This window comes from Petaurus breviceps, unplaced genomic scaffold (genome assembly GCF_028583685.1).
Source record: "Petaurus breviceps papuanus isolate PSGF00001 unplaced genomic scaffold, PetGlider_PUasm1.0 126, whole genome shotgun sequence".
Lineage (NCBI taxonomy): Eukaryota > Metazoa > Chordata > Mammalia > Diprotodontia > Petauridae > Petaurus > Petaurus breviceps.
In genome coordinates this window covers 2,823,207-2,848,232 of record NW_027185655.1, presented here as the reverse complement: position 1 = coordinate 2,848,232, position 25,026 = coordinate 2,823,207, and the positions used below count along the sequence as shown (strand labels likewise).

At 42.2% G+C, this 25,026-nt stretch overlaps 1 protein-coding gene across 10 annotated transcripts in view; it reads right to left on the bottom strand.

The window, feature by feature from the left end:
- RUFY3 (RUN and FYVE domain containing 3) overlaps positions 1-25,026 on the bottom strand; it is a 127,740-nt gene that overhangs the window by 89,107 nt on the left and 13,607 nt on the right. For 2 of the 10 annotated variants that reach the window (XM_069091484.1, XM_069091542.1), the window contains exons 1-2: positions 13,092-13,246; positions 12,577-12,764 (exon numbers count right to left, since the gene is read on the bottom strand). The exons of 7 other annotated variants lie outside the window; for them this stretch is intronic. In XM_069091484.1, coding sequence (XP_068947585.1) covers positions 12,577-12,754 — 178 coding nt within the window. In that variant the 5' untranslated portion in view covers positions 12,755-12,764; positions 13,092-13,246. Of the gene's footprint in view, positions 1-12,576; positions 12,765-13,091; positions 13,247-25,026 lie in introns of those variants that run through there. One more of the 10 variants, XM_069091551.1, reaches the window with a different exon arrangement.

The window sequence follows — 25,026 nt, the reverse complement described above, 5'->3', positions numbered from 1 at the left end:
CAAATCATACACACACAAGCAAAAATAAAACAAGCCCTGTTCTCAAGGACCTTATATTAAACAAAATGGCCCAATTGTTTGATCATTTAATAAAAACATGCTTTGCTGCCTAGAGAGAGATCAGGAGAAGCCATCCTGGAGCTTCATTTTTAATGAGAAAGTTAATGATGCCTCTTATGACAAAGGCCCCTCACGGGGAATGCATGAACACAGGTGACCTACTTAACTGGAGAAATTGTGTGGAGTTGAAGGCTTTTTAAAAGCAGTCCAAGATCCCTGCTGGCTGGCCCTGTTTTGACTTAGAAAACCACAGACTAACATTAACTATGTTGTACTGTTTTTATTTATTTTGTTAAACATTTCTCAATTACATTTTAATCTGGTTCAAACCTCTGTCTTAAAAGTTAAATGACTAAGACTGGAGGTTGACCCTCCCCAAAGGGTGTGGAAAAGCATCAGGTTGTACCCTGAGATTTACAAAGAAACAGTACAGGTTGGTTTAGTTCTAAGAACAGTTATTTTTCCTACACGTACACACACAGAGCTGAAGACTTAAAGGAAGGGTCCACGAATGGTTCTAGGTTTTTCCTAAGTGGCCAGATCAATTATAAAGCACCAAAGCCGTAAGTATTGGTCAGGCAGCAAAATCAACGAGAAAACAGGGAGGAACTGGGAGTGGAGTTAACAGGGCCAATTTTAAGTGTTTCTGTCCACAAATCACTGGAGCTTGTCCTAAGGAGAGCTTTTTAAAGGGATGGTGCATTCTGTTCATTTCATTTTTAAGTAGGGATCCTCTTCCCATCCTATTTCTGGGGCTAAAGTTAACACTCTCAGGGGCAGCCAGGCCACAGATGTCCCATGAAGACCCACCACAGCAGCAGCATCAAAGATCACTGACCCTCAGTCTTTGCAAATGAAACGAGAGGCTTGCTCTGTCTGAAAGGCACTGGGGGGTGTCTGGTGACAATACAGTATAATTCAATTAGAAGTGCCAGTCGCCTGAAATCAGAACCATTCTTACTGTAGACAAGCTGGTCTATGACCTTGAAAATCTCCTGTTCTGGCTGGCAGCCCCACTCACCTTGGGATACTTAGGGAAAGATAAAGGTGACTTTACCTAGCCCCACCGTCCCCAAGAAAACAAAATTCCTGAGACACTGTGAAGAGAGAATCCTAAGGATCTGTTTGCTCCCCATTCCTTTTCCTTTTCCTCCCTTTATTTTATTTTATTTTATGCTTTTTGGAGGGCAATTGGGATTAAGTGACTTGCCCAAGGTCACATAGCTGGTTTTTGTATTAAGTGTCTGAGGCCGAATTTGAACTCAGGTCCTCCTAACTCCAGGGCCGGTACTCTATTCACTGCGCCACCTAGCCTCCCCTCTCTTTCTCCCTTTAAATAAGGATTATTAAGACGTGGCTGGATTTGAATTTCTAAGGTATTTTTTTCTCTCAAGAATCCAGTCGAAGGAACAAAAAGCTGCATAAAAGCTGGCTTGGTTTCCCTTACCAGGCCAAATCCCTACTCTGCCTCTGTTTCCCCATCCTGGAGAGCAGTGAAACCAAGAATTAAGCTTTCCAGTGTAAACAAAGCCAACCCATAGCCCAAAGACCAGGAGCTATGTCTAGCCTCAACAAAGCTCTACATACATAAACAGACACCTGGCGTATTTGTTTTATTCACAGATCATTTCCTTTAGCCATTCAGGTAAAGCTTCCTTTAAGTAGCAGGATTCTCTTGCTGCCAAGATCTACCTACAGAAGCTGGCCTGTGTTATGGCAGCCATGAGTTCTGGTTTATGCCTAACATTACAGCCCCATCATATACTCACTCTAGAGTTCGGCCAAATTGTCCTTGCTGTTTCTCACGCTGGATTCTCAGGGTCTTTCTACAAGCTCTTTCTGCTCCTTCTTTGGGTCAGTAGCATTTAAGTGCCTACTACATATCTGAAATGTGCTAAGTGCTGGGTGTCCAAAGAAAGGTCAAAGACAGGCATTCCCTTCTCACCTCTTAGAACCCCAAACACCAGCTCTCAAAGACCTTTCTGGACACCCCTACAATTGCTTCCCAGCCCCCTTACCTTCATATATTTTGTGTTTATTTATATGTATACACATCATCTCTGACAAAAGATGGTTAAGTCTTTGAAGGTAGGGAGTCATTCTTCATTATCTTTAGATCCCTAATGGAGTGAAAGACCTCAGCTCAAATTTGGTCTCAGACACGTACTGGCTGTGTGACCCTGGGCAAGTCACTTAACCTGTTTGCCCCAGTTTCCTCATCTGCAGAATAGGGATAATAACAGCACCAAGGGCAGCTCAGTGGCACAGAGGACAGAGCACCAGGCCTAGAGTTAGGAAGACTCATCTTCCTGAGTTCAAATCTGGCCTTAGACATTTACTAGTTGTGTGACCCTAGGCAAGTCGCTTAACTGTTTACCTCAGTTTCCTCAACTGAGAAAGAAATCCAAACCACCCCAGTGTCTTTACCAAGAAAACCCCAAATGGAGTCAGAATTGAACACAACTGAAACAAGTCAACAATAGCAAACAGCACCTACCTCCTTGGGTGGTTGTAAGGGTCAAAGGAGATAATATCTGTCCAGAGCCAGCACAGTGACTGGCACATAGGAAGGCCATGTAAATGCTATCATGATATTAGGTTACTATTATCATGTTACTATATACGTACTATGTATTATATATACTATATTGTTATACTAATTGTCATATTACTATATTAATATAATACTAATTATTATATTACTGTAATACGAAGACATAATATTACCATTGTATTATAGCACCAGACTAGCACTACAGCTGATCGACAGAGCAGGCATTTATCAAACGCTTGCTGCTGAATTCCCAAGACGGTGCATGAAGCTGCAAACCTCTCTTATGTACAGCTTACTTTTCCTACTAAATATAAATTCAACATGTAAATTCCAAGTCATCCCGATGATTTGACACTGACTTTACTAGGAACAGGAACTTCAATAACAGTGAGAGAATTCACAACTCCAAACCCTAACTTTGGTCATGGGTGGGAGTCAGAGCACTAGGCTGGGAGCCGGGGGTTCCATTCAAATCTTTGACTTACTACTAACCAGCTGGATAACTGGAGGCAATCAAACAAGAATTACTTAATAAATCCTGGTCACTCCTTGCTTTGGCCCTGCACTGTGTGCAAAGAGGGGCTTGGCTGAAAGCGACCTTTAAAATCCTGGACTTCAGGCTGCAGGAGTCATTGATTTTCTACCCTTTCTTTGGAATGTTCAAGCTCCTTCATTAAACTGAGAAAGCCTTTGACAGTAAGGACTGACTTTCAGAGAATCCTAAGATTCAGGGGTGGGGAACCTGCAGCCTCAAGGCTACAAGTGGCCTTCTAGGTCCTAGGGTACAGCCCTTTGACTGAGTCCAAGTTTTACAGAACAAATCCTTTTATTAAGGGGATTTGTTCTGTGAAGTTTGGAGTTAGTCAAAGAGCTGCACTTGAGGACCTAGAGGGCTATATGTGGCCTCAAGGCTGCAGGTTCTAGGCCTAGACCATCTCATTTTAAAACAAGGAAATTGGCCCAGAAGGCTGAAAGAAGTTTATCCAAATTAACCCAAGTAGTTATCAGAGCTAAGTTTGAAATATAAGTCTTCTGACTTACTGTTTGGGGCCACCCACAATGGATGGAAAGTTCAAAGAAAAGGATTTAGGCTCCACATCAGGAACAGCTAGCTTCCTAATAATCAGAGCTGACCTCAAGGCAGAATCAACTGGTTTCAGAGAGTAATGGCTTCTCTGTCTTTGTAGGAGGGCTCATCCCCACTCCATCTTGTATGAATTTCTTTTTGGTAGAGGCATGACTATTGAGGTCTGAACTCTCAAATTCTGCAACTGTGTTCTTTTCATGACATGTTCCCCACTGGTAAGACTCGTGAAAATTTCCACCATGTTTGGAATCTTCAAGACATTGTTTATACTATTCCCATTTATACTTTCACTCCTCTTTCTACACGGGTCAAACATGCCATGACATACTCATTGTGGGCAGCGGCTCCATAATTAAACTGAATTCCATGACCTATCATCATGTAATCTATTACAAATGGTATAGATTTTGTATGCCCCTCAACACAGGGACGGAAGCTGGTAACAGCACCACCGACTTTATTCAACAGACAATGGTTTAAGCATGTAATCAATTCAACATATAACATTACCAAAGCCATTTCATATTACTAATAGTAACAAAAACCATGGAAGGTTTTTTGAGCAAAAGAGAGACATGAGCAGTGCAATTGGGAAGACCATACAGGGCATTAGTGCAAAGAATGAATTAAAAAAGGGAAGATACTGGTTACAGAGAACAGCTAGAGTTGCTAAATAATCAAGGCAAGAAACAACAAAGGCTTAGGATCGAGCAGTATAGTAGAATGTTAGAGAAAGGAGTCAAAGACCATGCCAACGTTTCAACTGAAGGAAAGTGGGGAGAAGATGGCATCATCACCAGAAACAAAGGTGGGTCTGCAGGGAGAAGGAAAAGAAGAGGTTCAGTTTGAGGAATGCTGAGTTTAGGGCATTAGTGGGATGTCCAAGTGGGGGAGAGTCATGGCTAGACAGATGTGGCCGTTGACTACATTAAGGTGATTAGGTGTTACTTAGTGAGTGGATGACAATTCCAAGGCAGAAACCAGAAAGAAGGAGCAAGAAAAGAGACTTAGGGAACAACCACATTTAAGGAGAAGAATGCGGAAACTTGCAGAGGAATAGGATACCTGACTTGTAACACTATCCTCCTTCCGACTTCTGAATGGAACAAAGAATACAAAAATGTAATTTTTGTCTTTTGAAAAGAAACACAATGGCCATTAGTGATACAAAGACATTTCAGGATTTCATTCTTTACGGCATCTTCCAGAAATTAAAAAGAAAGTTACACGAATATTTTTTCCTCTCAACATACAAATTGGCCATTAGAAGTAAAAGGCTAAGTGGGTTGATGACTAAATTGCACTAGTTGAGTTTTTTTTGGCTTATTTCACAAAAGATCAAAAGACTGTAGGAGGAATGAATGAAAAGGCATTTATTAGGCACTTATGATGAGCTAAGTGTTGGGGGTATACACAGAAAAGGAAGCCAGTCTGTGCTTTCTGGGAGCTCACATCCTCATGGGGGAGATGATACAGAGGGAAGGGTGTGGTTACAAGGCCACATTATCATTACAAGATGGTAAGGGCCCATGGTCTTTGGGTATAGTGGGAAAGCAGCCAATTATGGCTCTTCTTTTAACATCATTTCCACTGATAAGCTGCTATCTGTTTCCATTTGATGGTGGTGACTGTGTCAATGAGAACTCTTTTCTGGGTCTTCAGGAGCTGTGGTTGAAGCACCTGCCATTACTGCCAAGTCCCATCTCCACTGGGGTCCTGAACGATGCTGCTACCATCCCCAGACTGTTGGGTTTACCTGCCCATAGGTAGCAGCTGGTTTGTGGTGTCAAGGAAGGTGGGCCCTTTCTCCCCAGTCCCTTCAAGTGATGGCTTCAGGGCCTGGGAGGCACTGCTATTCCCAAGGCTCTTGGGCTATCTCCTCTGGGGTCTGAAGGCAGGTGGTACCATGGTCTGACTCATCAGGCATATACCACTTCCTTGGGGTGCCTTGCTGCAGCTGGACTGGCTTGCCATTGGTACGGATGGCCAGTCCTTTCTCCATTGGAACTGCTTCCTGATACAGATCTAGAGAGCTGGAAGATCCCTCAGAGGTCATCCAGTCCAACTCCCCCATTTTACAGATAAGGAAACTGAGGCCCGGAGAAGTTAAAGAGTCTTGACCAGGTAGTCAAGTAGTAGGGCCGGGATTTGAGCCCAGGTTTTCTGATTCCAAAACCAAGGCTCTCTGCCCACTCTACTACTCTGACTCTCCAAGGCAGGGAAAGGGTCTAGAAAAACAAAACACCCCAAGCATCACTCACTATGGAATCTCATTTACGAGGATTATTTTTTGCTCTTCCCCTATCCCTGCATCATACTGACAGAAATCTTACTCCAAGGAATCCAAGTGAAAATCAGGGTCAAACTAGCAAAAAGCTCACGGAATCTTCACATCCCCTCAACTTTATCTCAGCAATGGTTTTACTGCTGTAATTATTGTATGGTTCTTAACATCAAAATTTCCTTTTTTTCACATTCATAAAAACAAATAACGGTAACAACAACAAAAAAAAATCACAGACTATTTGGTGGTGTCAGATTAAAATATAATTGAAAAATACTTAACAAAATCAAAATAAATAATGAAGATAAACAAAAATACATAAAAATACAATAAAACATAAATAACATTACATTTCAAAACAAAGTCAATATTCTGCCCAAAGGACCCTCCTTATAGGACCAATGAATGGCCCCTCTCCTTTTTGTCTGAGTTTGACACCCCAGTGTTTCAAAAACCACCAGCTGTCATTTCTACACTGAAATTACAATGCACTATGTTTAAAAAAAATTATATTCTTTTTCTTCTCAACACATTTAATGAAATCTGTTTAATTTGGAACATACATACATATAATGTGATTATCTGGATCTAAGTCTAATCTCTCCTCTAAGTGGTATGAGCTGATACCAAGAGGGACTTGGCCATTATGGGCAGAGATCACCAGGAGAAAAGGTTGTGATTTCATGGCTTCTAGTTGAAGGCTGGGGTGTGAGAAAGCAGGATCTGGGAAGCAGACAGCTGGTTAAGGCAATGATGTCAAAGAGATTTGGAATGCAGGACGAGGGTTCAAGACACAAAAATGATGGGTGCTTGGGCCAGGCTGGAAGGCCTCTAAAAGGGAATCTTTGCTTGAAGACTTGTAGATCTGATCAAGTGGGCTTTAACTTGAACATGAAGCAGAAGAGAAAACTTGCCCATAACAGTTTGTGAGCAAGACATCACATTAGAACGGCAGGCCTGAGATGGGAAGGAGGAGTGGAGGAGGCCAGGAATTCCAGGAAAAGGGGCGATTATAATACTCATGGCCTCAGATTTCTATACGCATTCATGTAGAGAATAGAAATGCGTATAGAAATCTGAGGGCATGCGTACTATTGACAAGAAAACTGGTATAAAAAAAAGTTGGTTATAAACCTGGTAAAAAAAAATCTGATAAACTTTATGAGACAAATATTACCTCACAGCACGACCTGGTATGACCAGACCCACACCTTGAATGCGATGGACAGCAGACCTTGTTCAAATGGCGCAAATCAGAGACAATGAATAGGACCATTATGTCGATGAGATGTAAATTCCAGTGTGGAAATCCAAGCATCAGAACAGAGGAGTCTGGAGAAGGACAGGTGAGGACCCACGGAGGGTTACTGCACGATGTCCCACCAGAAGGATTAGGGGCTAGATTCTAGAAGCAGATCGTGAAGCATTAGTACCAGGGGACCGGAACCATGGAACGTCTTTCTATTCTAAAAATAGAGCAGCTGAGGAATCCTTGACCATTTCTGTGGTTGCTTCATCCTTCTTCAAGGAATGACCAGGCTATCTGCTATTTCAGACCTGAGTGTGACCAGCATAAAGATCAGTTGTAGTGGGCATCCTGGGGAAAACAATGATGCATCCTTGGACGTTGCAACAGATAAGAAAGCAAAAGCCAGGCAAAGTCTGATGTGCACCCTGGATTTGGAAAAAGCAATCTTAGCGACTGCGGTAGGTTCAAGAAAGGGCAAAGCCAGGCAGTGTGACTGCCCTCTAGAACTGGGGAAGGCATATTTCAGAAATCAGGTAAAGGACTGGAAAGATCCCAAGGCAGACAATCCCATGCAGCATGTTAGCTCAGAGAATCATGGCATATTATTAACAATGGACCGAAGAGGCCATCTACTCCAACTCCTGACCTGCCGAAGAATCCCCCCACGGAGCTTTTCAGTGAGGAAGAACTCAGTACCTCCCCAAAGCAGCTCACAGTTCTGTCTTCATGGGCTAAACAGAAGACTTCTCCTTCCTGGATGGGATAGCCCTTCAAATACTTTAAAATAGCCATTATGGTCCACCCACCCTCCAACTTTACTCAAGGCTAAATATCTCCAGCACTACTACGCACGACATGACCTTGAACTTGAGAGAGCTGGACCCAATGGCCTTCGAGAATTGCCCTTTTGGAACACGGAGCTCTATTCTGCTCCATTTTGGGAAGGGCACCACCAGGCTGAAGTGTATCCAGGCCATCACCAGGATGATGGGAGACTCAAAACTCTCATATAAGGAAAAGTCAAAAGAAACTGGGGACGTTTTACAGATGGAAAAAAATTAGGTGTCAAGGCAGGACGGCAGGAAGCAGTTATGTGGGCGTGGGATAGAATTTGTTCTGTTTAGCCCCAGAGGATACATTAGAGGTGGTAGGACAACACAGGGAGGCAGGTCTGACTTCACAATGACAAAAATGATAATAGCGCTTTAATGAGGTTCCCAAAATGCTTCAAAAAATATCTGCTCTTCTCTCTAGTACCTTGGGAGGTAGGTATTAGTATAGTTGTTATTCCCATTTTAAAGATGAGAAAAGTAAGGCTGAGAAGGGTTAGATGATGTGCCCAAAGTCACAGTTAGTGGATGCCTGAGGCAGGATTAGTGTTTGAGGCGGACTAGGAAGTATCATTGCCAGGTCAGAGGAAAACAGGAATTTACAAAGATCTGAGTTGAGGCTAGGTCTCACTTCCACTCACTGTCAGCCAGTCAATATACAATCAATTTAGTCAGTGCTTACTACCCCTCCTTAAGGAGCACAGTCCAATGTCCAACAAACAAACAAGGATACAGATAGTGTAAATGGAAGTGAAAGTAGGGTGGGGATTTGAGAGCTACGTCCTGGAGAAGGCCAGGGATTCAGAAAGCAAGGACAAGGAGTGAGAGCAGCCCAGGTTCTGAGGGGCAGCTGAGGAAAAGGCAAGCAAGATGGTGTTCAAGGAATAGTATGGTGGCCAGTGGAGCTGGGTTAGCCAGTATGTGGAGGGGAGTCAAGTGTAAGAAGATTAGACAGAGAAGAAGGAAGCAGCCAGGTTGTAAAGGGCTTTAAATGCCAAATGGAGCATTTATATTGATCGTAGAGGCAATAGGGAACCAATGGAGGTCAGTGAGTAATGGAATGGTTGTGCTACCTACTGTACAGAAAGCGAGACCATACAAAATTATCAGCCAAGCTCCCTCATATGAGGGGATTTCTCATTTATAAGAGCAACTTACCTCTACATTGCTCTGTAAGCCTCAGAAAACAGTTTACCTACTTGGGAAGTATGGTTATTCCCACTGCACAAATGAGGATATGGAATAAATAGGAGCTCAAAGGTTCAGAGGAAAGAATGACAGATTTGGAATCCAATAACCTAGATTCAAATCCTGGCTTGGCTACTTACCATTTGTGTGACTTTGGGCAAGTCATTTGACCTTTCTGGGCCTCAGTTCCCCTGTCTGTAAAACAATGGGAGTGGGCTAGATGACCTCTAAAGTTCTTTTCTTGCTCTAAACCCATGGTGCTATAAGACTTCTCCAAGGTCACACAACTAGCAAATGTTTAGGAGTATAATTAAGGGTTCATGAATTCCACATTCTCTCTCCACTATATTCTAACTCAATAAACACAATTTCCCCAGATGTATCAATGCAGGCCTGTTTATCACTTCCCCTCCTAATCAATTAACTCTCTGTGCTGGGCTGGATTTCCTAACACTAAGTTTTAAAAACATTACACTGGGTGGCCTCATTCTAGGCCCTGTTCCAGCTTCCAGGACTGAGAATATCCACCCTTGGACTACAACTGGCAAAAACTTTGAGAGAGTCCCAATGCATGGTTTAGAAAGAGTGTGAGCCCAACGAGAAAGGCAAGACAGGCTACATTCAAATCCTCTAAATCCCACTTATCACTTGTCCCTTTCCTACAGTATCTGCACCTGTATGTTTTTTTCTCATTATCATTACCCTTCCTTTCTCTGTTATACATGAAACAAAGGCTTCCTTTCCTATATTTAACAAGGAAAAAATTCCAATGTCCCTGCTATGGTTTATTCTCTGAGGGTGCATCACCCTGCCCTAATGTCATTTTCCAATCTCTTCACTTTCTTCTTTATAGGTTACTATTCCTGTAATTCACAGCTATATGTAGGTGTGACATGTTCTTCTGGTAGTAGGGAATATCTCCACAGATCTGTCCATGAGAAATCAAATACTACCACTGTGAACACATCACTTATATTGACTCTCCCACATATTTTCCAAAGGCAAACAATGGTCACTAAATAAATAATATCTGGTGTAAATATTCAATAATGACAGATGATTGCTAATGAGCCCAAAGTTAGCCAGGCTAGCCTGGAGACACTGGAACAAAAAGTCAGTGGGCAATCTGCTGGAAATATAAAAATATAAGCACTCAAAATGGAGCTGGGTTTCCTCCTGAAAGCATGGTACAGTGATAACAGCGTCGGATTTAGACTCAGAGGACCTGGGTTTGAATCCTGGAAGTGCCCCTACTACCTTTGGCAAATTCATTGCTAGGCCTCAGTTTCTTGAAAATAAGGTTGTCTGACTAGATCAGAGGTCTCAAACATGTGGCCCACAATATTCCCGGAATGTGACCCAAACCAGATCAAAATGTGACTGGGCAATAAATAACAAAACAAATAAAATGCAGATAATAGTACATTTTAAAACTAAGTGCATATGCAGCCTGTAGGCCCACCCCTTAGTGGCCCACATTCCTATGACCCTGGCCTAGCTGCCCTTCAAAAATCTAAGTTTGAAATCCCATGACTCAATGAATCTGCACTTTGTGGCACTCTGTAAAGGTCATCTTGGCTGCTTTCCAAAAGCAGAATTATCTGCTTCCCCAAATCTCTGGATAGCGAGTCTGAAAAGTATCCTGGAATTTTGTGGGATTTCAAAGTGGGTACTGAACAATTCTGACATTTCTGAGAATAGACCAACTTTCTTAAATACCTACAAGGGCTTAAGAAGGACAAAGACAGGCAGCAAGGCACATGTGGGATAGTGGAGAGAATGCTGGTGTAATAAAAAGTCAGGAAAACCTGGGTTCAAGTCATGTGACTTCTTGAAGTCACAGTCAACTAAATTTAGGCCTGAATGGGAGATTAAATGCCAACCTGCATCGGGAGTGGGTGTTTCCTCCCTCTGGGAAATTCTTTACACCAAAGAAATCAAAAGTCTGTACTGTATCCCCCTCAAAAAAATTAGCCAAAGATATTTCCCTCAAAAATGCCAAGTAGGGTTTGAGATATATCAAAAAATCAGAGTGGAGTTGTTAAGGAGCTGCTCCAAGGCTAACCCTCTTATTTCTGTTCTAGCCTGACAAGAAAGATCCAAATATCAAAGGGAATAATGTTAGAAATGGATTTTCTACTTAGGTCAGCAAATTTGGTTTCCTGGCTCCTATTATGTTAACAAAGGAAATTAAAATCAGTTTTTTACTTGAGGAGGGGGAGCCCTGGGGGGGGGGGGACAGAGTCTGGAGGGGAAGAATATACTTGGGTGTTTTATAAAGGTTCCAGAGAATGGGATGCAGGAAGGCAGAGGGGCCTGGGAGCTGGCTGGGAGCCAGGAAGACAGGGTTCAAGTGTGGCCTGTAATACAGGCACTGGTCTCAAGGGTCAGGAAGACCTGTGTTTGAGTTGTGTAAGTCATTTAACCTTTCAGTGTTTTAACGGAACTCCCAACACGGTAAGAGGGGGTGCCAACCTGCTTTGGTAAGGGGAGTTTCTCCATCTGGAAGTTTCCCATATCAATGAAATCTGCAGTCCAATCCTTATCCCTTCCAAAAATTATAGACAAACCAGTGGTGACTTTCAGCTTTCAATTTCTGCATTTTTAGCAGAAATTATGGCAACTAATATGTGATGAAAGTGAAATTGCTTAGAGGCACCCCTGGGTTTCATGATCACTATTATCAATTGACCTTGACATATAAAAACACTATATAGATAATATAGATATATATATATTTTTTACTCCATCATCACTGTACTTAATCCTGGAGGTAAAACTGCTTTCTCATCTAATTAGATCTCATCATGCATAGCACTGATTTTAGTGGCAAATACGAGGCTATTAATTCAATACGAATTAAAGGCAGATTTTCAAAGTCGACTTTGCCAATGCCGAACCCTACAATTCAATTCTGTTCAGTTGACTCAAAAGTGCTACTCTTGAAAAGAGTGATCTGGGAGCTAGCTCCCTCCCTCTCTCCAAGTGTCCTCTTAATTTATCCTTTGTGGTGCTGACACCATGTTGTACCTAGGCCTATTTCTACAAATCACTGAAGGCAAAGACCAACATCACTCCAGGATAATAAATCGGGATATCGAGAGGAGAGGCACCAACTTGCAAAGAGATGTCCGGGGGAGGGGGGGGGGGGGGGGGGAAGGAAAAAAAATTCCGGTAAGAATATGTAAATATGGGGTGGAGGAGGGGCGTTAGGAGGGAAGAAACACTGGAATGCAGAACGAGGAGGTCTCTTCTCCTTTCCTCTTCCTCTCCCTCCTCACCCCCCTCACCTCTCTAACAATGGGGGGGATGGGGGGGGCGTACCTTCATGGGTAGGTTCTGGGTCTGGTGTAAGGGAGATGTCATCCAGCTCCCTGAGACACAGCCACTCTCCATCCATGGACACCCGGAATTTGCAAAGGTAGATGGTTTCCATGGCCGCCTGCGTGATCTTGTCTGTGGTAGGGGTTGGCATATCGGTCGGAGGTGTCAGGGCAGACATGATGATTCAGCTGGGGCCACAACACACACAGAGGAAAAGTAAAAATAAAAAAACCAGCCCCCCCCCCAAGAGCCCACCTCCCCCAAACAAAACCCCCCCCCCCCCCCCAGGCCCCCCCCCCCCCCCCCGAACCCCCCCCCCCCCAGCTCAGGCTCCCCGAAGGGAGCTTCCAGGCGGAGGCAGGGGGTCCACTGCAACAGCGCCCGGCTCTCTGCGCTCTCCCGGAGGGCGCCCCCGGCCCAGCAGCAGCACAAGGATGCTGGCCTCCGCCCGCCCGCCCGCCCGCCTGCCTCCCTGCCTCCCTCCCCGCTCCCGGAGGGCGCGTCCGGCCTCCTGCCTTGGCTCTGCCGGCGGCCTCCGAGGAACGGCGCGTGGCGGGCTCTGGGCTCCGGGTGGGCCTCCGCCCGGGCACCGGGGCAGCGGGGCAGCGGGGCAGTCTGCAAGGGTGGTGACCAAGATGGCTGACTAATGAGCTGGCCTGAAAATCCAGGCTCATGTGACCGGCGGCTGCTCCCAGGATGCTGGAGGGAGGGATGGCTAATGATGCAGGATGCTCCCCCTCCTCCTCCTCCTCCTCCCGCCCCGCCCCGCCTGCCAAGTCCATCCGGGATCCAGTGCGGGATGGCATTCCAGACGTGCCCCCGCCCGCCTCACACACGGGCGGGCGGAGGCAGGCTGCGCGCAGATTTCCAGATTTCCATCCCCTGCTGCCTATTTCTGGCTCCTTCCCGGAGCTGCCTAAATCTGCCTTCGCAGACGGCGCAGAAGCATGGAGAAGAGAGGAGAACACTAAAGAAAACTCGTTTGGGGGGCCACCTAAAAACACCCCAAACCCTAGCCTTCCCACTTTGAAGAGAATTATTCAAGAAGGGCGCATCTTACAAAGGAATGCCTTCAAGTGTGGCAGGAAAAAGGGCCCTTTCCAGAGAAGACTTCTGACTCGGAGAAACAGTCCATCTAAAATCTGCAAAATGGGGCTTTTACTTTTAAGACATTGTTCGCATTTTAACCATCCACTTTGCATGACTGTTGGAAGGAAAAGGATTTGTAGGCTTTAGAGAATCACATAAATACGGGTTGTTATTACCCCCCCCAAGGCTACATAAAGAGAAACCGGCTCAAGACAATCCCCAAACTTTTCTGATTAAGGATAAATAGATTCATTTTTTTCTAGGCAGCTTTTTAATTACATGAAATTATTATTGTATAAAATAATATACATTTATAAAATACCCTGATCCTGGCGGGGGGGGGGGACCCCATGCTACACTAATCTCTTCACTTTAACTTACACTGATTTTGTCTCATCTAACTTCCCTTTAGAAGCTGCCTAAGCCTGCCTTCCTAGACTAGGCATTAGTAATAAAAGGGGGGGAAAAACCCAGGACTTTCCTTGGAGGGCATTAAGCAACAGCCCCTGAAAACAGTCCCCAAGACCCCAACAGCAGAAGCAGGAGATCACTATACACAATTACAGACACATTGTATCTGTGAGGACTGACTTTGATAGACTGGGCTCCTCTCAGCAATGCAAGGCTGTAAGACAACTCCAAAAGACTCATGATGCAAGCTATCCACATCCAGGGAAAGAACTACAGAACCTGAATGCTGAGTAAAACAAACTATTTGCTCCCTCTTTTCGTTTTTGTTTTTTTATTTCTTCTTTCCTGTGGTTCATTCCACTGGTTATAATTCTTTCTTACAACCTGACTATTGTGAAAATGTTTAATGTGTAGAACCTATGTCAGATTGCCTGCTGTCTTGGGGGAAGGGGGTAAGAGAGGGAGGGGGAGAAAACCTGGAACTCAAGAGATGGTGGAACTGAATGGTCTAAACTAGAAATAAATGTATTAGAAAAACAACACCGTTCCCAAATCCCCTACTCTACACATTTTCAAAGGAGGCATACAGGACGAACTTAATACATGTGTGCAAACATTAAAGGGTCAGGAAAATTACTATTCTTATGATCCCCCCACTTGCTGCTAAGTAGAGACAAAAGAACGAATCTGGACAGAATCAGAGACCAGGATCAAGGCCCTGGTCTAGCACTGGTATGACTTGACCCTGGCTGGGCATCCACTCTTCATGTGTAAAATGACACAGAACAATGACCTCTGTGTCCCCAGAACATCTAAAATGCAAGTTTGAAACTTAAACACAACAGGAAAGCCACAGTTAAGGAAATCCTGCTATGAATTCTTATGTAAATTGAAAAACACAAAAACAAAAGCTTTTGTTGTTGTTATTGGTGAGTCTTGTCCAACTTTTCCTGACCCCTTTTGGGGTTTTCTTGGCAAAGATAATGCAGTGGTTTGCCATTTGCTTCTCCAGCTCATTTTACAGATAAAGAAACTGAGGCAAACAAGATTAAGTGACTTTGCCAGGGTCACACAACGAGTAAGTATCTGAGGCCAAATTTAAACTCATGAAGATGAGTTCTTCTGCCATTCTATCACTGTGCCACCTAGCTGCCCTAAACCTTTTGCTATCCTCCTTAAAAACAAAAAAAACAAAGAACAGAACCAAGATCAGGTTTTCCTCCTCCTGGGCATGCTGGGAGATACTCCATTCAGCACCCCAGTTCCTGTCCTAAAGAGATGCTAAAGCAGGTGTTTAATAGAGATTCACTTGCAGCTAAATTAAAGGAGTAAGAGAGGAAATGCATATGTAGGAATTAATACACACCACCTTCCTTCTCTAATTTGTAAAATCCTCCTCAAATTCTTAAATATAAAATACCACTATGGTTGGAAAATACAAGGGGAATAATCATCATTTAACTGAGTCTTCTGGAGCTTTTTATCTATGTGTGTGTGAGAGAGTGTGTGTATGTGTACAAAAAAACAAAAACCAGAGTTGCAGATATTAGGTTAGAAAAACCTGATCTAAGAGTGGTCAGTCCTCGACTGACCCTGACAGGGAAATAAATGAAAGTGAGACATGGAATCCACCACAAAGTTTGGTAGAGGAAACCAATGTCTGTGTGAGGTCTTGTGATGAATACTAAAATCCAGAAATCCTGCTTCATTCCAAACGTTCCCGAAACTCTAGACAAAATGACAAGGCAACAAACATTCAAGTCAAGTCCAAGGCACTGTGCTAAGCACCTGGGGGTCCTGCTCTCTGGTCTTGGCAACATCCATCTTAAAATCACACGCCTTCAACGGAGGCTCATAAGATTGAGGGCTGGAAGGGACCTCAGAACACACAGAATCCAATCCACTCAATTTACAGGGGCTGAAATGGAGGCCCAGAAAGGTCATGTTTTTGTTGCTGTTCAGTCATATTGGTCATTTCAGTTGTGTCCAACCCTTCATGATCCCACTTAGGGTTTTCTTGGCAGAGTACTGGAGTAGTTTATCGTTTCCTTCTCTAGCTCACTTTACAGATGAGGGAACTGAAGTGAACAGAGTGAAGTGACTTGCCCAGGGTCACACAGCTAGGAAGTGTCTGAGGCTGGATTTGAACTCAATGAGATGAATCTTCCTGACTCTAGGCCCAGCGCTCTATGCACTATGGCGCCCCCTAGCTGCCTTGAACCCAAGTCCTCTGACTCCAAACTCTATCCATAATTTAGACTCCTCTATTGAGGAATGAACATCCCCAACTTAATAAAACAAAAACAGAAAACCACAAACATAGTAGCAGTACTCTAGAAATGTGGATTAGGGAAGGGGAAGGGAGGAACAGCCAGTCTGAATGAAGGAAAAGTTTGACTATTTTTTAAAAGAAAGATTTTATTCATTTAAATGTGTAACAGTACACTTTCAGTACTTTCAAGGAGCCAGTCACCTTCCCTTCAGGATGAGTATCCACTGCCTGCCCCAGTGCTGACTGCAATCCCTCTCTGATTTAGGACATTTGCTGGGGGAAGAGATGGCAAATTCACTGCCTTCCTTAGGGAGGTAGGCTGGTCCTGGAGGGACCCATCACCAGGTCTCAGCTCAATGTCTTTCTGACAGGAACTGCTCATAAAAGACCAAGAAACACCTTCCAACTAGGAGACTAATGATGACATGAGAAATTATATAAAAGTCAAGGTTTTTTTTAAAGCTACATTTCATTAATATGGTAATTTATTTATTTATTAATAAAGTCACTGTCATTATTTCTTTAAGGCAGAGTCATCTCTTCCCTATTTTTTTTTGAGACAATTACGGTTAAGTGACTTGCCCAGGATCACACAGCTAGCAAGTATCTGAGGCCACATTTGAACTCAGGTCCTCCTGACTCCAGATATCCATCCACTGTACCACCTAGCTGCCCCTCTTCCCTGCTTTTTTAAACTGGGTTTTCTTTGCTATGAACCTAGCAAATGAGAACATTTCACCAGATCATAAATAGAATGGGGCCCAAACAGCTTATACCAGAACCACAGCTGGAGATCCGTCTCCCAAGGCAGGGCCTGGGAGGCACAAGCCCCAGGGGTCTGGCAGGAGACTGTTTTCCACCCAGGGAGATGGCGGACGCCCACTTGGAGCCTGTACAGGGAAGAGACAGACTAGCTCTGGCCAGCACTCAAATGTAGCCACCAGGAGACAGAGGCAGAAGCCAGGAAGGAATTCCTGTACAAGGCTGAACACAGGGGAGCTACCCTTATCTGGTACAAGGTACCAGAACTTCTGGGAGGCAGCCAGAGCAGTCCTCAGGGAGAAACGACCTCTCTCTCATCAACAAAACAAATCACCGATTGGGCTAGAAACCAAAAAGATTAGAAAAACAACAAATCAAAAGCCATAATGAAATACAAAATAAACATTCTGAAACAACAGAGGAGATAAAATTGGCAACCACAAAAAATTAGCTTGGTAAGTAAAAACAGGACCTGTTTAAAAAAAAAAAAAGATTAAACCATTAGTCAATCTGATTAGAGAAGGAAAACTAAAATGCCAATGTCAAAAAAAATGCCAGAATTTACAACAAATGAAAAAGAAATAAGGAAAAGTATTCAAAATTATCTTGTTCAATATATGTGAATTTAACTAATTAATTAAATTCACAAATATATTGATTACCCAGATTAACTGAATAAGAAATAGAGAATTCAAATAACCTTACTAGTAAAGGAAATCCAACAGGTCATAAAGGAAATCCCTACGAAAATTTTCAGAAAACAACCTAGGACCAGATGGATGGATTTATGAGTGAATTAATTCTATCAAACATTCAAAAAACAACCAATACCAATATTTTACGATTTGCTTTCTTCTAAGATACAGTATGGAAGCTAGGAATAGAGGGACATACGTGTAATCCTGGTCCAACTCCCAGGGAGACTGAGGCTGATAGATCTCTTGTGCTCAGGAATTCTAAGCTGAGGAGGGCTATATGTAGTTGGAATCAATATGGTGAGTTCCTGGGGGATTGAGAATGGGAGGAAGAACCAATTTGCTTAGGAAGGGGCAAAAAGCAGAGTCAGAAAGAAAGTAGGTGAAAGCTCCTCTGCTTAGTGGTCTTGGGTCCAGAAGTAGCCCTACACTTCCACCCCACCCCCAGAAGATATAAAGATGCCCAGTATTTAAAGAGAGAGAGAGAGAGAGAGAGAGAGAGAGAGAGAGAGAGAGAGAGAATCATCCTAATATCTAAACCAAAGAGAGATAAAGAAGAAAAAGATCAATTTCTAATGAATATTGATACAAAAATATTTAGTAAGATATTAACAAAGAGGTTAAAATATATTTTAAAACATTATATGTTATAAGCAAGTTAGATTTATACACCAGGAATGCCAGATTAGTTTTATATAAGGAAAACTATAAACATAACACACCATCTCAACAAAAATACAGATTAAAAATCATAATTATATGAACAGAAGCAGAAAAACTTTTGATAAAATATATCAACCTTTTACATCAAAACCCTAAAAAGTCTTAAGTATAAACATTCCATTACTTAATATGTTAAGAATAATAGAGGTAGCATCTTCTCTAATGGGGAAATGCTGAAAGTCTTTCCAATAAGGGCAAAGTGAAGCAGGTATTTCCATTGTCAACACTATTATTTGATGTAATTCTAGAAAAGCTAGCTAATAGCAATAAGATAAGGAAAATAAATTGACTGTAATAACCACAGGCAAAGAGGAAAGACAATTACAAAGTCTGTAGATGACACGGTGATTTATTAAGAGATTTTTAGAGACTCAATTTAGAAATCAACTAAAACAGAATAAAAAAAACAACCCACTAATATCAGCCTTTCTATGAAATGCCAACAAAACCCAAAGAAAGAAATTTCATTCAAAATAACCAGAGAATGTATAAAATGTTAGAGAAATTAGTTATCAAAATAAAAATTCTATAAACAAAACTATAAAACACTCTACAAAATAAAGACTTAAAGAATGGAAGAAGTATTAAGCACTCATGGCTAAGTCTGTGCCAATATAGCAAAACTGAAAATACTACCAAAATTAATTCACAGAATCAGTATCATAGGGTTACTTTATAGAACTAGACAAAATAACAATGAAATTCATCTGGAAGACAAGGTCAAGACTCTTAAAAGAAACACTAACAATGACAAAAAAAGTGAGAGTCCTTTGAATCTAGCAGTATGGGATCTCAAAATATCTACAAAGCAGGATTAATCAAAATAATCTGATATTATTTGTAAAACAAGAGGTCTATCAACAGAACAAGGTAGGTACAAAAAATACAGAAGCAACTGAACATAGTAGTAGAGTGTTAGATGGGGTAAGAATTCACTATTCAACAATGGCTGGGAAAACTTAAAAATACTCCAGAAGAAATTATATTTACACCAAGATTTTACAATATATGCCAATATAAGTTCCCCATGGACACATGAAGTAGATGTAAAAGGTCATCTAATAAAAATCTGTGTAACAAGGAGCAGGGGAGAAGACCTTTCATAATTATGGATAAGGGAAGAATTCATGACCACAGAAAGGACAGAAAAATTCACAGAAAATAAAATGGCCGGTTTTGATTACATAAAAACTTAAAAAGATTTTGCACAGACAAAATTAATAGTTGCAATCAGAAGGGACACAATTAACTGGGGAAACATTTTTAAAGAGAAACTTCTTTGATAAAGGTCTGATATCCAAAACATATAAAGAACTTATTTAAAGATAAAAGGCATTCCTTCATAGGACATAAGCAGATAATACTTAAAAGGAGAAATCCACATGATCAAAACCATATGGGAAAATGCTCTAGTTCACTAATAATTAGAAAAATGTAAATTGAAACAAACCTGAAGTTCCACATCACACCTATCAGAACAGTAAAGACACTGGAAAATGACAATTATTGGTGGGGTTGCAGGAAAACTGGCACTCTGGTGCCCACTGGCAGAGCTGTCCAGCCATTCTGAAAAACACTTTGGAACTGGACCTTCCAAAAGTCACTCAAGTAGGCATGCCCTTTGACCACTACTCCACCTATACCCCCAAAAAGATTAAAGAAGGAGGGAAAAATTCATATACATAAAAATATTTACAGGAGTATTTTTTGTTGTAGCAAAGAAATGAAAACAAAGCAAGTGTTCCTCAACTGGAGGATGACTGACCAGATTATGATTTATGAATGTATAAAATATAATGTAGGAAATGATGAAAGTTATACAGGTGGTTTCAGAGAAATCTTGGAAAACCTGTTTGATCTGATGCAGAATGAAGTGTACAGAACCAGGAAAACCATGTATACAATGGGAAAAAAACAACTTTGAATAACTTAATAATTATCATCAATGCAATAACCATGTTTCCATAGAATTAATGAGCAAGCTAGCATTCATATAGGGTTTCAAGGTATGCAAAGTGCTTTACAAATATTTCACTTTACTCTACATTTTACATACAGGGAAACTGAAGCACACAGCTATTAAGTGTCCAAGGCAGGATTTGAACTCTGGTGCTCTATCCACCGTACATTTAGCTGCCTGGGCTGGAGATGCAGAATGAGACACTTTTTAGAAATGGCTAATGTTGATTTGTTGACTTCACAAGGGGGGAAACTATTCAACTCTAAGTTAAAAAAAAAATAGAAAAAATGAACAATGGAACAGATTATTAAGTACATTTTATATATCACTGAAAAGCAAATATATGCAATAGCATAGCACAGTAGTATAATAACATACATAAACTGCTCTAATTATTGGGGAGAGGACTCACTACATGAAAACATCTAGAAAAACTTTCAGGGTGTCTGCAGAAATTAGATTTGGACCAAAATTCTCATGCCCTAGGCCACAATCAGCTCCAAATGAATAATCGGCCTAAAAGTCACATCATTAACAAATTTAGAAAAAGGAAGGAAAGACCTTTCACAATCCTTGATGGGCAAAGAGTTCTTGACCAAACAAGGAACAAAGAGGATCACAAGAGATAAAATGGTCAATTTTTATTATATAAAATAAGCTTTAAGAGCTTAAGATTCTGCGACAGCCTAAAGACAGCAGTATCAGGCCAAGCTAAACCGCAAGTTACTACCTAATACTGTCCTGTAGTTGATATGTCATGAATATTATGATATGTTTTAAATAAATTGGGAGATCCTGTCCCTCAACATTTACTGCAAACTTCCTCGATCTGAATGGAAGAAGGTAGAACACACAGACACTTGTAAAATACACCCTCTTCTCGACTCTACCCCACAAGGCTTACCTCCAGGGCCACGGGACTGCAAGGGGCCTTTCTTCATCCCACAGCCACCCCCAATTATCTTGATTTTATACTCTCATATCTATTTGTTGTCTCCCTGAGGGCAGACAGACACTTTCATTTTTGGCTTCCTAACCCCAGCAGCTGAACAGTGCTAGGCTCCTAGTGACCATTTAAAAATGCTTGTTAACTAATGAGGCAGAAAGAAGTAAATGTTCATGGACCATCACAAAATTGCCTCGTGTCCTTTATGTGAGATGAGGGCTAGAAATGCCAGCCATTCACATTTTTGTTGGTGCTTACTCTTCAATGGTTGGGGAGCATGGCTAAATCCTAGCACCCAGACTTTATTTTATATGAATAATTCTTGGAGGAAAAAACGGAGGGGGGAGGCTATTTGAAAATATGCTTAGTGCTTCAGACCATCACAAAGAGGCTGGATAATCACTGATTGAAGCAATCCGAGTATACAATCAGCATCATAGGGTTATTTTATAGAACTAGACAAAATAACAATGAAATTCATCTGGAAGACAAGGTCAAGACTCTTAAAGGAAACATTAACAATGACAAAAAAAAAGTGAGAGTCCTTTGAATCTAGTAGTATGGGATCTCAAAATATCTACAAAGCAGGATTAATCAAAATAATTTGATATTATTTGTAAAACAAGAGGTCTATCAACAGAACAAGGTAGGTACAAAAAAATACAGAAGCAACTGAACGTAGTAGTAGAGTGTTGGAAACAATCTGAGCCTCCCCCCCCAATACGAAACCACGAAGGGACACAATTGTTCTGTGGCTTTTTAGCAGTAAAAAATGGTCCTGGACACTGAGTGAAAATTAGTATTAGAGAGCTAATGGAAAGTTTTTTGGTTTGGGTTTTGTTTTGTTTTTTAACATAGGCAGACACAATATGGGTCTACAAACAGGTAATTTTATTATTATTATTTTTTAAGAAAACATTTATTGAATATTCAGTCCTAAACTAAATGTAATGTAAATCGGAGGTAATCTCCAAGGGAGGGCACTGCTAGTAGCGGGTGGGGAGAACTGGAAAGGCCTCCTTCAAAAGGTGAGATTTAAACCAAATTTTGAAGGAGGTCAGGAAGGAAACCATAGGAGGGAGGCCATTCCAAGCATGGAGCCAGGAATAGAAAGGTGGGGGATGGAAGGCCTAGTTTGAGGAGGATCATGAAAAAAGCCAACCTAGGGAGATCAAAGCAATATAAAAAGACTGGAAAGCTAAGAAGGGCTCCGTCATGAAAGAGTTTTAAAAACCAAACAGGATTTTTTTCTCCTTTAATCCTGGGGGTAATAGGGAACCCCAGGAGTTCACTGGGGGCTGAGTTTATAGAAACATCTCACCAGTCTCATGGGGGAGGGTGGGTTAGTGGTCCCTGATGGGAATAGTAAGGAAATCTTACTTTGCTGTAGAATTTTGGGGTAACACAGGGCTTTACTTAACCTATCCCAAAAGTCAGTGTGTGGAGAGGAGGAAATGTAATGAGAATGTAAATTTGAAGATCTTCCCTGCCCCTAGGCTAAAGTGCACCTGGAGCCTGGGGTGGGAGGCTTGTTTTTCAGTAGATACTTTTTGATTGGGCAGTGGGTCAATAAAGATGTTACGTTCTCTGAGCCAGGAGAAGGCTATATAAGCCCTGATGTGTAGCTTTGTTTTGGGGGCTCACTTTGAGAAGTGTTCTGTGATTTGATCAGATGAAACTCTGGTAAGCCTCTGTTGAGAGTCCCCTGGCTTTGAAGAACCCAGATGTTGATTTGGTATGGATGTAATGGTTAGACAGTTTGGAAATCTGTCTACTTGATCTGTTTCTGTCTTGATAATTCTGTCTGTATATTCTGAAGTTCGGGGTGCTGACCTTTTTCCCCTGAACTAGGTAAACGATACATATCTGACTGATTAAAGTAAGCTTGTTAACCCATTTTGAGTTGCTTTCTTTTATCAAAGCAGATCCAAGAACCTGTGTCGCCAGCCACCCTGGGGACGCTGGGGTGCTTGCTGATACAGGGAGGTAGGTTGGTGATAAGCAAAGGATGTAAGTGGAGTGCAGGTTTGACATTTTTCTTGTTGGTTAAAGTTATGTGGGAACCAAGCTCAACTCAAGGTGCTGAAAGGTGGGCCTTTAGAAACATCACTTTGGCAGAAGCTGAGTGAATGATTAAAGCGCAGTATGGAGGGGGGGAGAAGAGGAGTGGAGCAAGGAAGAAAGGGAAAGATCTGTTAGGTGTCTACGTACTACATGCCAGGGACCGTGCTAAGGCCTTGACAAATATCATCTCACTTGATCCTCATAGAAACCCTGGGACGCCGCTATACTCGTATGATTCTCCATTTTAGAGGGGAAGAAGCCAAGACAGACAGTGGTCAAATGACTTGTTCAGGGTCATACAGCTAGTAAGTACTGGTATCTGAGGCTAGATTTGGCACTCTAAGCACTGTTTAAAAGTCCAAGCAGGAGGTGATGAGGGCTTATGGGGGGAGGGAGGGAGGAGAAACAGTGTTAAAAGAGAAGTGATATACACACACACACACACACACACACACACACACACACACACAAAAGATATTATGAAGAGGGTTAGCTAGGTGGTACAGTGGCTAGAGCACAGGCCCTGGAGTCAGGTGGACCTGAGTTCCTCAGACACTTACTAGCTGAGTGACCCTGGGCAAGTCACTTAATTCTCTTTGCAACAGTTTCTTCAATCTGTAAAATGAGCTGGAGAAGGAAATGGCAAACCACTGCAGTATCTGTGCCAAGAAAACTCCAAATAAGGTCATGGAGAGTCAGATGATTGAAATGACTGAACGAGAACAAGAAATGATAGGCCTTGGAAAACAGACTGGATATTGGAGGGTGAGAGTGGGTTGATAATGCCTCCTAGGTTGCTGGCCTCAGATGGTAGTACATTTGACAGTAAGAGAAAAGTTAGGAAGGGGAGAGATGTTTTTTGTTTGTGTTCTGTAAGGGTGATTATGAATTCAACTCTGGACATCCTGAGTGTCCAAAAGGCAGTTTGGGATGTAAGAATGGAGCTTAGGAGAGAAATCGGGGCTGGAGACACAGATCTGGAAATCACTGCATCAAGATAATGGAATCCATGGGCGCTGATGAGATCCCTACGGGAGGGAGGCCAAGACATAGCTTTGGGGAACACAGATAGGGGCATGACCTGGAGACTGAGGGGTGGTCAGACAGGTAGGACAACAACAAAGAGAAGAGTGGAATGAAAGACTAGAAAGGAAGAAAGAGTGATCAGTAATCTCAAAGGCTCCAGAGAACGAACGGTGGAGGCAGAAAAGCGTCATTCTTTGATCTGACACCAGACTGTCCTCTCTGGTCACAGGACTATCCCTGGCCCCTCCATTCAGCAGGGCTTCAAAACATATTCCCTTCAAAGTTAACTAGCCCAATACCCTGTCTGAAAGACTGCTACCTTACCCTTCCCTCAGTTCTGGGCATTGAGCCCAAGCAGGTTTTCTTAAGCTAACTTTCTTGAAGTTGGAGTCACAATACATAGCTTGGTTTTCCCTGTGACAAAAAGGAAAGAGAAAGAGATGAAGGAAGGAAGGAAGGAAGGAAGGAAGGAAGGAAGGAAGGAAGGAAGGAAGGAAGGAAG